General features: G+C 40.7%; 1 protein-coding gene across 1 annotated transcript in view; it reads left to right on the forward strand.

The window, feature by feature from the left end:
• Positions 1-12,346, forward strand: part of mthfd1l (methylenetetrahydrofolate dehydrogenase (NADP+ dependent) 1 like) — a 35,557-nt gene that overhangs the window by 10,240 nt on the left and 12,971 nt on the right. Inside the window, exons 17-20 of the mRNA XM_074615504.1 lie at positions 1,160-1,236; positions 2,516-2,656; positions 3,409-3,477; positions 7,507-7,618. Coding sequence (XP_074471605.1) covers positions 1,160-1,236; positions 2,516-2,656; positions 3,409-3,477; positions 7,507-7,618 — 399 coding nt within the window. The remainder of the gene's footprint in view (positions 1-1,159; positions 1,237-2,515; positions 2,657-3,408; positions 3,478-7,506; positions 7,619-12,346) is intronic.

Here is a 12,346-nt window from a genome sequence, read left to right on the forward strand (position 1 = left end):
TTATTTTGTATTATTTTCTTAACCAGGCAATATGTGTTTTGTTTTTTTTATGTAGTTTCAGTTTACTAAAACATTTTGTCACTGCTTATTTTTGTTTTAAGTTTGCTATAATAACCGTGCAACACAGGCAGGCACAAACATTTCTCAATAGCAGAGATGTTTTGATTGGGACAATTATGTGAAAGATTATATTTCATGTTTGATGTCATATTTCATTTCAGTTGAGAATGAAATGCTCATATTTGCTACTCAGCACCCAGTATGAATCATGCAAATTTAATTTCCCATGATTCATAAACTCTAAAGAATGTCACATGCGATCTTGAATTAGAGTAGATTTAGCAAAGTCTGATATTACTATTCACTGCAGTATGTTGGTTTTGCTCATCAATGAAAATTGGCTTTGACAACTCTTTATGGCCCTTGTGTTCATATGAATTTAACACATCTAATGTTAAAGCATCAGTCACAGGGTAATAAACGCGGGTATGGGCGGAGTGGGAATAGCTACCTCAGTGGTAGCCGTGTTTGGTTTAAAGTTGTCAGTGAGAACAGCCAGCCGGGTGCTGCTATGACTGATGTGGTATTTACTCCAGTGGCTCCAGAGGGCACCCTTAAAAGACGAACCCTGGAGATTAAAAACAGATTTACAACCTAATGCTATGCGGGTGTGGCTGTGTGTCTATGTGTTCATGAAACAAACCATGTTTTGTTTTTTTCCCTTTCATGACATCAAACTAACATGAGGATCATATTTGACTAATGTGGTTTCCCGGCTCATTGCAACAACAGTAGAGCCACAGATTTCTAGCCACATTATCGGAGAATAGGCAGAGTGAAGAAACTTTAAGTAGCAAATCCTTTGTAGCATAAGCACTTTCAGGCTGTCATCACCTCCTCAAAATAACAGACAAGAATCTCTCTTCTTGTCAGTTATTGGTGTGTGTCTGTGTGTGCAAGCCTGTGGATGTGCTTTTGTGTCTATTTAACAACATGTGTGGAAATGTATTTTTACAGTCTGTCAGTATTTACTACTCTAAATCAAGTTTGAGTGTCTTGTCTGTCATTGATGTTGTGCCAGTTTCCCTGCTCAAAATAGTGGATTTTATTAGAAATGTTGCAGGAAATTGAACTTTTTCTTTTTGTCTGTGTTCTCCAGTTCTTGACACAAATGACCGTTTCTTGAGGAAGATCACAGTGGGACAGGCGAGCACCGAAAAAGGACAGAGCAGAGAGGTATGCAGCATTCATGCCTTCGCAATCTTCATTCCTCTGAATTTATGACGTCCTTTTTAGGGATGCACGATAATGTGAATTTTTGCCGATGTCCGATATGCCGATATTTTCCAACTCATTTTGTCCGATTGCCAATATCGATATACGCAAAGATATTTTCCGTCTAATTGCAGTGAAATCAACATATTATGATGCCTACTGTTATCATGATGGCCCACTGGCAGATGCAGACATAAAATGCAATGCTTTTCAAGATGTACACATTCACATGGGCAAAATAAGAAAACTAGGGCTGTCAATCGATTAGAATATTTAATCACGATTAATTGCATGATTGTCCATAGTTAATTGTGATTAATCACACATTAACTTGGGTCTAATATTATTATTAAGCTATGTTTTTAAGTACTTGTACAGTAAAACTATGGGTATAAAACTTTCCCATGCTCAGACAGACCCACTCCCCCTTCAGTTCCCTCTCCCATGTCCATGATAAAGCCCAGATGTATTCACCCATATGTCTGTAGTAATGACAGCTAAATGAAATCCTGTAAATAAACACTTCACCTCAATGGGAAGCAAGCCGGCCTAAGTGAAAGCAAATGTTTAAAGAAGGAGAAAAGTGACCCACCCATACACACACACACACACACACACCTGGGACAGCCTCTGAGCATATGTTTACATTTACCGCCATCAGGTCATCCATTCTGTTTCCCTTTTCATTCCTCTGTCCTCCACCTTCCTCCAGTGCTGGATACACTATAGCCCCTCAGGGTATTATCACTGGGAGTGGGAGGAGAAATGTTGTGTTCCTTGGTGGATTGATGTGGTTTAAGTTTCTTTTTTTCTTGCGATGTTGAATGGACACTGCTTTGGTTTTCTAAACTCTTCCCTGTGGAAATTCACTCAATCACTAATTGTTTCCTTATTTTCTCTGTTTCTTTCTTTTAGTTTGACATAAATCAATACAAAAAAGTTAAATCAAAAAATGATGCTCACTCCAAAAATAGGTCATGATTATATGACTGGTATTCTGTTGTCCATGTTAACCTATTAAGATAGTCATTATTTTGGTGTGAAAGTGTAAGCATATTGCTTTGCATCGTAGCTGAAAACTTCCACATGATTTCACCCAATAACAACCATGAAATATGAATTTCTTCTTCATGGTTGGTAAATACATCAGAATGTTCTGCAGGCCGGTGAACAAATACTTCAAATACTTGTTGCCCTTGTGGTTTACATTGTGTATGATTTTCCTTCTTTCTCTCTCCAGACTGGGTTCGACATTGCAGTGGCCAGCGAGATCATGGCCATCCTGGCTCTGGCCGACAGCCTGGAGGACATGAAAAACAGACTAGCCCGCATGGTGGTGGGGACCAGCCGCACCGGACAGCCCGTCACCGCAGAGGACCTGGTGTGTGTTACTGTGTGGTCTTTTCATTCAGAGTGTGGGAATTTTAAAGCTGACATCTCAAAGTTGGTGTTTCATCAATTTCTATAAAGAAAGTAGTCAGCTTCAGTTTCCTTCTTCTTAGTTCACATAGATGAGGAGACTTTCTCTGTCATCGCCAAGTAGAAAGAAGGGTGACGGTTAGGTGTGTCCAACATTTTTTGGTGGGGAAACCTGTGGCGTTTGTGCCCTTGTGGGTGTTTTCGGAGACACGTGTGCAAAACATGTGAAACATAATTCATCATCGTCATAATTTTCTGTCAAACTTGCAGCTTAGAAATTCCCAGTCGTCCCAGGCGCACTTAATGTACCACTTCCCCTCCTCAAAACAACACGTCTAACGTAACCTGCGATTAAGATGTTAAGCAGAGTTTTCGCACCTCTCCCCGGATCCATCTGTGGGGTCAGCTGGTTCTGGTTTCCCACAGAAGACTGCGGCCTCTGTTGTTTCAGTGCCGTAGAGGAGGATCCCCTATCACGTTACATTAGTCTTTTTGATTAGGCTCGATGCAAAAACATCACCACACCTCAGAGCCAGCCCCAGTGGGAATATGGTGTGCGACTGTGTATACTAATGTGTGTTAGTGTGCTGACAAGGCATATTTTGGTTAAGCAAGTAGTTACAAGTGGGCTGTAGTGCCATTTATCATCTTAATAAATAACTTGTCCTTTTTTCCAACCCCCCACCTTCATATTTCTCTTTTCCTCCCCATCAGGGCGTGAGTGGAGCACTGGCGGTGTTAATGAAAGATGCCATCAAGCCCACGCTGATGCAGACCCTCGAGGTGAGACACATAACCTCACTTAAATTGTCATTATCCTGCTCAACTCTTCTGGTGAATATCTGGTAGAATAAATAGATTGTCCGTCCACAGGGTTGTTGAGCGAGCACTAGACCTGCCTCTACCTCTGCTGTCAGAGAAAAGAAAGAGCTCCACTGAGAGCTTTTAAGAAAGGATGATAGACTTTTTCCTCCCATGGCTCTTTATCTTAACAGCGGTTTAGCGGTGTGTAGAGGACAGGTGGAGCTCTCAGGACAGTGTGAATCTGGAAGGGACGGCCTCTAAGTCCCTCTGACGACACATACCATAACTCTCTCACTCAGCCACATCTGGCTTTCATTTAGCGTTTGAGACATTACTGTTAGATGACATTTGATCACACTCACTAACACACACACACACATACACATATATACCATCAGTGACCCTAAGCTGTCCCTGTGCTGGAGGAAAAAGCCCAACATTCAAGGTGATGGATGGAGAAATGGAGAGGAGTGGAGTTTGGAGGTTTTAAAGGATTGAATGAACCGATAACAAAGCAGACATCTAGTATTGATCTTTGGCCTCTGGTACAGAAAAAGCCCACTTGAAAGAAGCACCAAGTTTATAGAAGAGCGGCCCATTAACCGACTTATCCACTAAAGGATGAAACAGGCCACTGGTATCATTCACTTCCTGTGCTCAGTGTGTCAGTAGGCGTAAAATGTGCAGCGATGAAAACAAATTATTTTTAGAAGATGAAACTTGAATTCATTCAAATGAATTATTGGTCTTTATAATATAGCCATCTTAAGCAACTAATTTGAAATGAAACAATATTGACTGGTCATATATCCAGCTGTATACAGGAATATAGCCCATGGTAGTTCATATGACACATTGTTTTTTATGATGAGCTGAATAAGCCACTATTTTGTTAATTGACTAATCTTTCAAATCATTTTCAAGCAAAAAGTCACTTCTCAAATGTGAATATTAACGTTTGCAATCATTTTAAACTTTCTATGTTATTAAAATGAACATATTTGGGTTTTAGACTGTTGGTTAGGCAAAACAAGACATTTGCATTTTGTGATCAAATTTTGTATTTGTCAATACTTACCACAAATCATCAGCATTTATCTGTAATACTGGACTTGGATCATTTTCTCTCCATCTTAAAAAAAGATATTTGAAACTGAAATTATCAGGATACAAATTAATTTACATCCCTATATTAGTGTATTCAAAATGTTTATATTTTATTTATATGTTGATGTAGTGTAAATTGTAGAAATGTTCTTTTTACTTTTGAGATACTGCTAGTTACCCTGTTCACTCAGCATAGTGTACGGCAGTGGTTCTCAACCCATTATACAAAATTGTGCTTTTCCCTTATTTTTGCTTGTTTTCTTATAAAAACATACACCTTTTCAGGCCTCCTAATATCCTGTAAATATTTATTTTAACTACTGATGTTCACTCCTCTGTGATATGAGATCACATGTATGCAGTGCTTCATTTTCAGGCGTAAAGAGGACATATTTAAATTCTCATCATCTAATGGGTAAGACAGTCAAAGGGACAGTCGTAAAACTAAAACATTCTTCCTCCCTCTTTATCCTTGAAATGAACCCTCTATCTGGTCATTCTGGTGTCTGGGCAGCATGTTGGAGTCTGAACATCCAGGCGAAGGCGTCTGGTTTATCTTTGATGTTGATGCTCTCTGCGTACGCTCTTCTAACTTGGAGACACTGGGCTGTGGGCCAAATGTTTTCTGCACAAGCTAAGTGTATTATTCTGACGGATTAATTTAAGTCATTAAAGTTAACAGAGTTAGCAGTCATGCTTCTGCTAACAGGTTTTTCTCGTAGGGGTATTTTTCGTTAGTTTGTTTTTGACCGGAAAGCTTGTTACACGTGGCAATTGGGTGGGGAAAATAAACACAGACTGGTTGTTTTCAAGGGTGTAGAGGGGGTGGAGTGTTACGTGCAGCAGAGATTTGGTTACTTTCTGCTTTTTCGGAGGAAGCATTGCGGTCCTGTTGTGTGAAAGCGTTTCCTGTGTGGGTTTCCTGTGATTCTGGTATCGGGAACCTCGGAGCTCCATGAGAATTTTCCATCCAGCTTGACCGCCTGTGCCCTTTCATGCCCTCTTCGCTTGTGATTGTTTGTGTTGAATACAGACGCACACATGAGAATAGAGTTGGCATATGTAGGCTGTGTGTGTTAGAGCGTACGTTTCTGTTGTTTCAGATGGGGTTTGGAGGACACATAGCGCAAGAGGGAATAGTTTTCTAACCAACTCCCTGTGTACTGTACGTGTCTATTAAGCAGACCTCAGTCATTCTCTATGTTTTTCAAACATCCTGTCTACGTGGCGTTTCACCCAACCAACTGCATGCATCGTTCCTGATGGGAGGCAGTAGACCATATACAATCAGACCTGTGACTACAGCCTCTCAGCTTTGAAGACTGAACATTTCATTAGTGTAGCACTGGTCTGCAGCTGGTGTAGTGGACAGTACAAGAGATGAATGAAAACAGGAAGATGGAGATCATGTCACCGTATCCTCTTCTAGTGCATTTCCTTAGTCTTCATAATCCTCTTGACCATCAGTTGAAGAGGTGACACAACTTTTCATTTATTTCCTCTTTCATCACCCTGTCGTGGCTTATTTGTTGAATGAATCTCTTTCCCTCGTGTACGGACGTGGAAAGTGTGAACTGGGTCAGGTTAAAGTTCATGGAAATCCACGTAATGTATGACGTGTGTTGACGTTCCATCGGAATAAAGAAAGCAACATGTTATTGAATGGATAAAGATACTAAAAGGATGTTTTTGTCTTTATATGGTTCCCTCTTTTTGCCTCTTTTCCGTGTGTAACCGTCTTTCTCTTCACGCAGTTAGATGCTGCTGTAATCTGTTTCCACTAGATTTCATAGACAAATAGACAGCGTTTGTCAGAGCCTTGTTGAATGGCTGATTTACTCCTCCGAGGGGAGGCTGTTTATGCAGGCGGAGGGAGAGGTATGCAAACAAAAGCTTAGAAAACCATGTAAGTCCTTCCCATCCTTCCTCTTTCCTCCCTCTCAAGGAATTCACATGCAGTTTAACAATGGGTCAGTCGGCTTCCCCCAGTTTTCTTCTTGGCCAGTTTTCTCAGTAATTTCCCTTTTTTAAAGTCTGTCATGAGTGCAACGGAAGGGTTGTGATCTTGAGCAGTAGACCTTTTCCTCTGCGGTCGTATTCTTCGATGCCTTTCCTCATCTAAGCTGGATGAACACAGCATAATATGTTTGAATGAAAGTTGCAAAGCTGTTGCCAGCAAACCTTTCAGAATAGGTCTGCTGCTTGTAAGCTAACAGCAGCTGTGAGTTCTAGCCAGTAGTTGCAGAGTTTCACCCCAGTTGAGAAGAAAATACCACCAGTTGCAATTGTAGAAAATCAATGTGATTTATACTATTTGTGATACACACTCTCCCATAGTTCTACTGTCTTTGGACAGTATTTGTATTATGCTTTTTAACACTTGAATGCAAACAACTCCAACAATACGATTAGCAGCACAGTGGCCACAAGAACTTAACACTGACTTAAATCCAAGGTACAACATTAGTGTAGTGTGCATAGTACATAAAACATACCCGAAGAGATACCTGCACACTCTCATAACTATGTTGTGAAAATATCCTAGCATGAATATCCATCCATTTTGAGAACATTTCTGTGAAGTCTCTCCGGTTCTTTAACGGACATCTGTGTGTCCAGTGTTTAGGGAGTAATCCAAATCAACAGGGGAAGGAAGCCTGGCCCACAGTCAGGCTGCCATGCCAGTTTAGCACCTCTTAACTTGTGCCTGCTGTTTAGACAACCACAGTGCCAGCCAAAGTGCATCCACACTTCAATATTTATTTATGTTTCTGAAGGATGTTGAATTTAGTGTGAAAGAGAGAGTTGGTCCTTATTTAAACTTGGTCGGGCGAGTTGCTGTGGGTGACACTGTTTTCTCAACTCCTCCTGCTTGTTTGTGTGCCCCTCTAATTGTTGCAGGGTACGCCAGTGTTTGTCCACGCCGGGCCCTTCGCCAACATCGCCCATGGCAACTCCTCGGTGCTGGCAGACAAGCTGGCTTTGAAGTTGGTTGGACGGGACGGCTTTGTGGGTAAGAAGAACACACAGTTCACGCATACAGCTCACACATACGCACAAGCTAAAGCAGATGCACAACCACAAAACCTCTTGGGATGACAGACAACAACTGTAGCGTCTAGGAGCCCCAGATGTGGAGGAATTTAAGCTTCCTTAGCAGGGCAGATTAAACTATAATTTACAATTTACTCCAGTCGTGAACTTCAGCGTGCTCCCCTGCAGTTGCAACCTTTGGCCTACATTGATCTTAGTTCTGGTTCTGGCTCTGTTGACGAGTGTGCTGTTCTGGTGTCTTGCTACTGCGTAACTTTCTAGGAAACGGGTGGAGAGATTGCGTAAAAAAAACACACGCAGGAGAGGAAGGAAGCTGATTGATAATCTTAAGAGCCCCTGGAATGCTTCAGAGTAAACCACACTAATCCCTTCAACGTCAAAGCATACTTGAATATTTCCATTTTTATCTGTCTATCTTTCCCGCCGCTTGCTTTCTGTCCTCATTTACTTTGGCTGCAGAAATATGTCTGGAATGCACACGTGTTTGTGTGTTGTCAGGTGAATTTGATGTACATGCAAATCTCGTCAAGTTGTATATTTTTGTGTATGTGAGAGTTTTCTGTATGGGCGCAATAAGGAGAAGAGTGACTCTTTGGGCATGCACAACATTTACACAACAAGCTGTCATCTGTGAGAACCTGTAGGCAGCGTGATCAGGGAGTTGGGTTTCACAACACTGGAGCAGAGAAGCAGGGAGGCCTGTATGCGTTTTCTACCCCACTCATTTTCCATCTGTCCGTCTCGTTCCCTCCTTTCCCCGTCTGTGTTTGTTACCTGACTCTCAGGTATGCCAGGAACTCGACCTCCCTCTGCAGCTGGGATGCATGTACCCCCCCTCTCTCCCACTCCTTCCCTCTCAGCCTCTTTGCTGCAATGCTACAAACTTTGCCTTATTTTAACTGGCACCACTGAAAAGAATAATAAAGCAACAGCAAAGTTTAAAAAAATGAATATTTCTGCAAATAGTCTGGAACGACAAGTCAGCTCTTTGTTTGAATTAGTTTTATCATCAAGTTAAAGGATACTTCCGGTTTATTACAACTTATTTTCTTAGATTTGGTCATAATTTGTATTGGCTATGAAAACATTGTACACACCAAAGTAATTAAGTGCTAAGATCTTGAAACTTGATGACATCCCAATGAAGTCTGACTGGATTTAGCTAGATTATCCAAACCACTTTATTTGGAGGTGAAACAGAAAGTGCACTCAAAATGCCGGCAGTAATCCTACATTGCACAGGAAAACTCGCATATCATAACAACTAGGGGTGTAAATCACCAGTTTCATCCCGGTACGATATTATATGGATTCTTTGGATGACTATACGATATTTGCTGATATCACAATCTGCCACGATACGAATTTCATTTGATTCAGACACCTGCGATCGATATGAGACAATATCATATGCTCATTTAACACAGTTACATTTATATCAACTCACAAAAAGCAACTAAAATATGATTTGACAATTTTACTGACACTGATGTAACCACACCACAGTGTCTTTAAGTAATATACAGTTCAGTTTAATCATCTCTGATTAGCTCTCATGTGGCAAAGGAAGTGCATGAACTGTGTGTGAACTCAGTGTATGAACATACTCTTGGCCGTGCTTCATCACGCTCTGTAATATTGTGGGTTTTTCAAGTCACTTTGGAATCTGGACTTAAAAATGTAGAAATGCTGCTATAAGAGGGGGCTGCTGGGGGATGAATTCCTCATGCCAGATGTGAGGGATTCCTGTATCATTAACAGTCTGGGGTATTGAACGCAGATAACCCCCTGACACCGACTTACCATAAAGATTTCCCACACCGCAGCAGAGCCTCCCTAAACTAAAGCAACAAATCATTTGGGCTTTTAGAGAAGTGGCCACTGAGAAATGATGATATATTCAGCATGTAAAACATTTTAAGATATACACCCTTTTCGACACCACTTTAAAAAAAAAATAAACATCTCAAAACTTATAGTTCCTGCTTTATCTTGTCTTAAACGTACAAGAGATTTTATTCTGATTCATTTGGTAGTTTTATATAATTTAGTCAAATTCCCTTTAAATTCTCCATCCTAGATTTCTGTGTACAATGTGCATACTGTATTTATGCACTGGTTAGTAAATCAGAATCAGCACTTAATATGCAAACAAGTGCATTAATGTTGCTGCAAAGTTATGGTAAATACAGTCCTCATATAGTATGATGGTAAGAATTTAGAAGTAGTACTGATTGTTTGTAGATTAATCAATTAGTTGGTCGACAGATGATTAATTAACACTAATTTTTAAGGTCAATTATTCGTTTAAGGTAAAGGCCCAGGTAAAACGTACAGAAAATGGGCCTTTTCAAATATAGAGATTTGCTGCTTGACTTAGTGTTATATCATTGTGGATTGAATATCTTTAGTTTTATGACATTTTAATCAACAGATTAATCAATAATGAAAAGAATCATTCGTTGCAGCCCAACTAAGAGCAACAACTCTAACTGGAAAATAGACGGTCGTGATGATCTAACCTACTTCCCAGCCTTTTCTGTTAGTGTTTTTGTTGGCATGGGTGCTCATACCAGTGCTTTGACTGGTAGTAACACCATCCAGCTCTCTTTTCACTCACAACAACGTCGACCTCTTCTTCCCCTCTCGCTCTCTGGTCAGTTCAAGGTCGTCACACAGAGCAGGAAGCTTGCAAGTGTTTCCTCATGACATCCTTTGGGGTCAACCTCCTGCTTGGTGTAATGTCGTAGTGGAAGGTGTGTTGTACTTGCTGTCACATATACTTGTTTCCATTCTTTTCCCTCCGATTATTCTTAAAGGGATAGTTCGGGTATTTTGAACTGGGGTTGTATGAGGTACTTATCCAGTCAGTGTATTACGTACAGTAGATGACGGTCGGCACGCCTCCAGTTTGGAGAAACAGACAGGAGCAAAGCAATGTACTGCTGTGGACGGGGCCGACAGCAAAACTTATTTTAGCCACCTAAAAGAAAGGCCCTATCTAAAAAAAAACGATGTCAGTTTACGTGTCCGTTATATTTAGAATATTTACACCGGTTTACCTTGCCATGAGACTGCCCTTTCCGACGAGGAACTGAAATCGTTTTATCCATCTATACTCCATTGAAAAAAAACAACTGTAATTTTACCTCACAGAACACGGTGAGGTGACTTTGGTGAATCCGAACTAACCAAAGTCACACAATAACACAAACCATCTAACCGTTTAAGGCAGCGGTAGACCAGCAACTCCCGTGTTCTGCGAGGTAAAATTAAGTTTTTTTTTCAATGGAGTCTGGTAGCTTTGGTGAGAGCATAGCTAACTGCTTCAGTTCCCCGTCGGAAACATAGACTGTATAGCTGTCTCACAGCAAGGTAAACCGATGAAAATATTCTGAATATCGCATACACTTAAACTGATACTGATTATTTTAGGTGAGCCTTTCTTTTAGGTGGCTAAAAAATGTTTTGCTGCCGGCCCCGTCCACAGCAGTACGTTGCTTTGGTTCCATGTGGTAACTGCTGTCTGCTTTTCCAAACTGGGGGTGTGCAGACTGTCATCTACTGTAGGTAATACTCTGACTATGGATAAGCACCTCATACAACCCTAATACCCGACCTATCCCTTTAACTCTGCCTTGTTGTGCCTGTGTGGTACGAGTCAGTTCGTGGGAGGCCACACAATTTATGGAAATATTCACAAATCCTGAATGTGATTTCATTGGCAGGCCAGTTCAGTATTCAGAGCCAAAGCTCTAGTGTGGCGCTAACAAGAAACACTAACTCTCCGTCAGCGGTCTGTGGCCAAACAAAGTCCAGTTACATTCTTGTGCTCATCCCTCAGGCTTTATGTGTTTCTCTTTACTCAGACTTTTTAACATGGAGATGATGCAGCCAAGGCCCCTCCGAACCACAATTTCTGCTTAACGTCAACATTGTCATTTATATTCCCAGAAACTGGCAATAAAATTATTCTTTTCTTCCTCTTGTTCTTTTCCCCAGAACAATTTCTCGTCTCTCCAATTTCCTTCTGCACCTTAATCTCTTCCTGCCTCTCTTCTCACTTCCTTGCAGTCTTTTTACTCTTGCATCTCTGGTGAAGTAAATCGTACTTTCACCCTAGCAATGCAGAGAACCACACAGAACAGAGTGATGCATTTCTTCATGGAAACCACTTGTTTTCTCACTAAAGCCTCAGAGTTTTATCGAGTGTCCGCCACAAGCACTGTAAACTTCAGCGAATTACTCCTTTTCTTACTAAAAACCTCATATATAAAATAATCAATTTCTAACCAATAAATGAATGTTTTTAATCTTTTTTTCGTCTAAAATCAATGACATAATATATTTTCCAGCCTAAGGGAATTGATGTATGCAAATCATTCCCTTATGACAGCTTAACTGCACTCTATAAAGCAGCATGTACTGTATAAATAAAATCTTTGCACACACACACAAGCATGTAAAAGACATAATTTATCACATTAATTGAATTTCTTTTTCTGACCTGCTTTCTAGTCACATTTCATTATTAACCTTTTAATTGAATTAAATGTTAAGAGGGTTAGCTGATGTTCATTGTGTGCTATATTTAGGCTGCCCACACAAAGATTATAGAGACTGACGGGTGAATGCAACTGGTTTGGACTGGAAACCGTTGTGCTGGACCGCCCAGTGAATTCAGGGA

This window comes from Sebastes fasciatus, chromosome 18, assembly GCF_043250625.1.
Source record: "Sebastes fasciatus isolate fSebFas1 chromosome 18, fSebFas1.pri, whole genome shotgun sequence".
Taxonomy (NCBI): Eukaryota; Metazoa; Chordata; class Actinopteri; order Perciformes; family Sebastidae; genus Sebastes; species Sebastes fasciatus.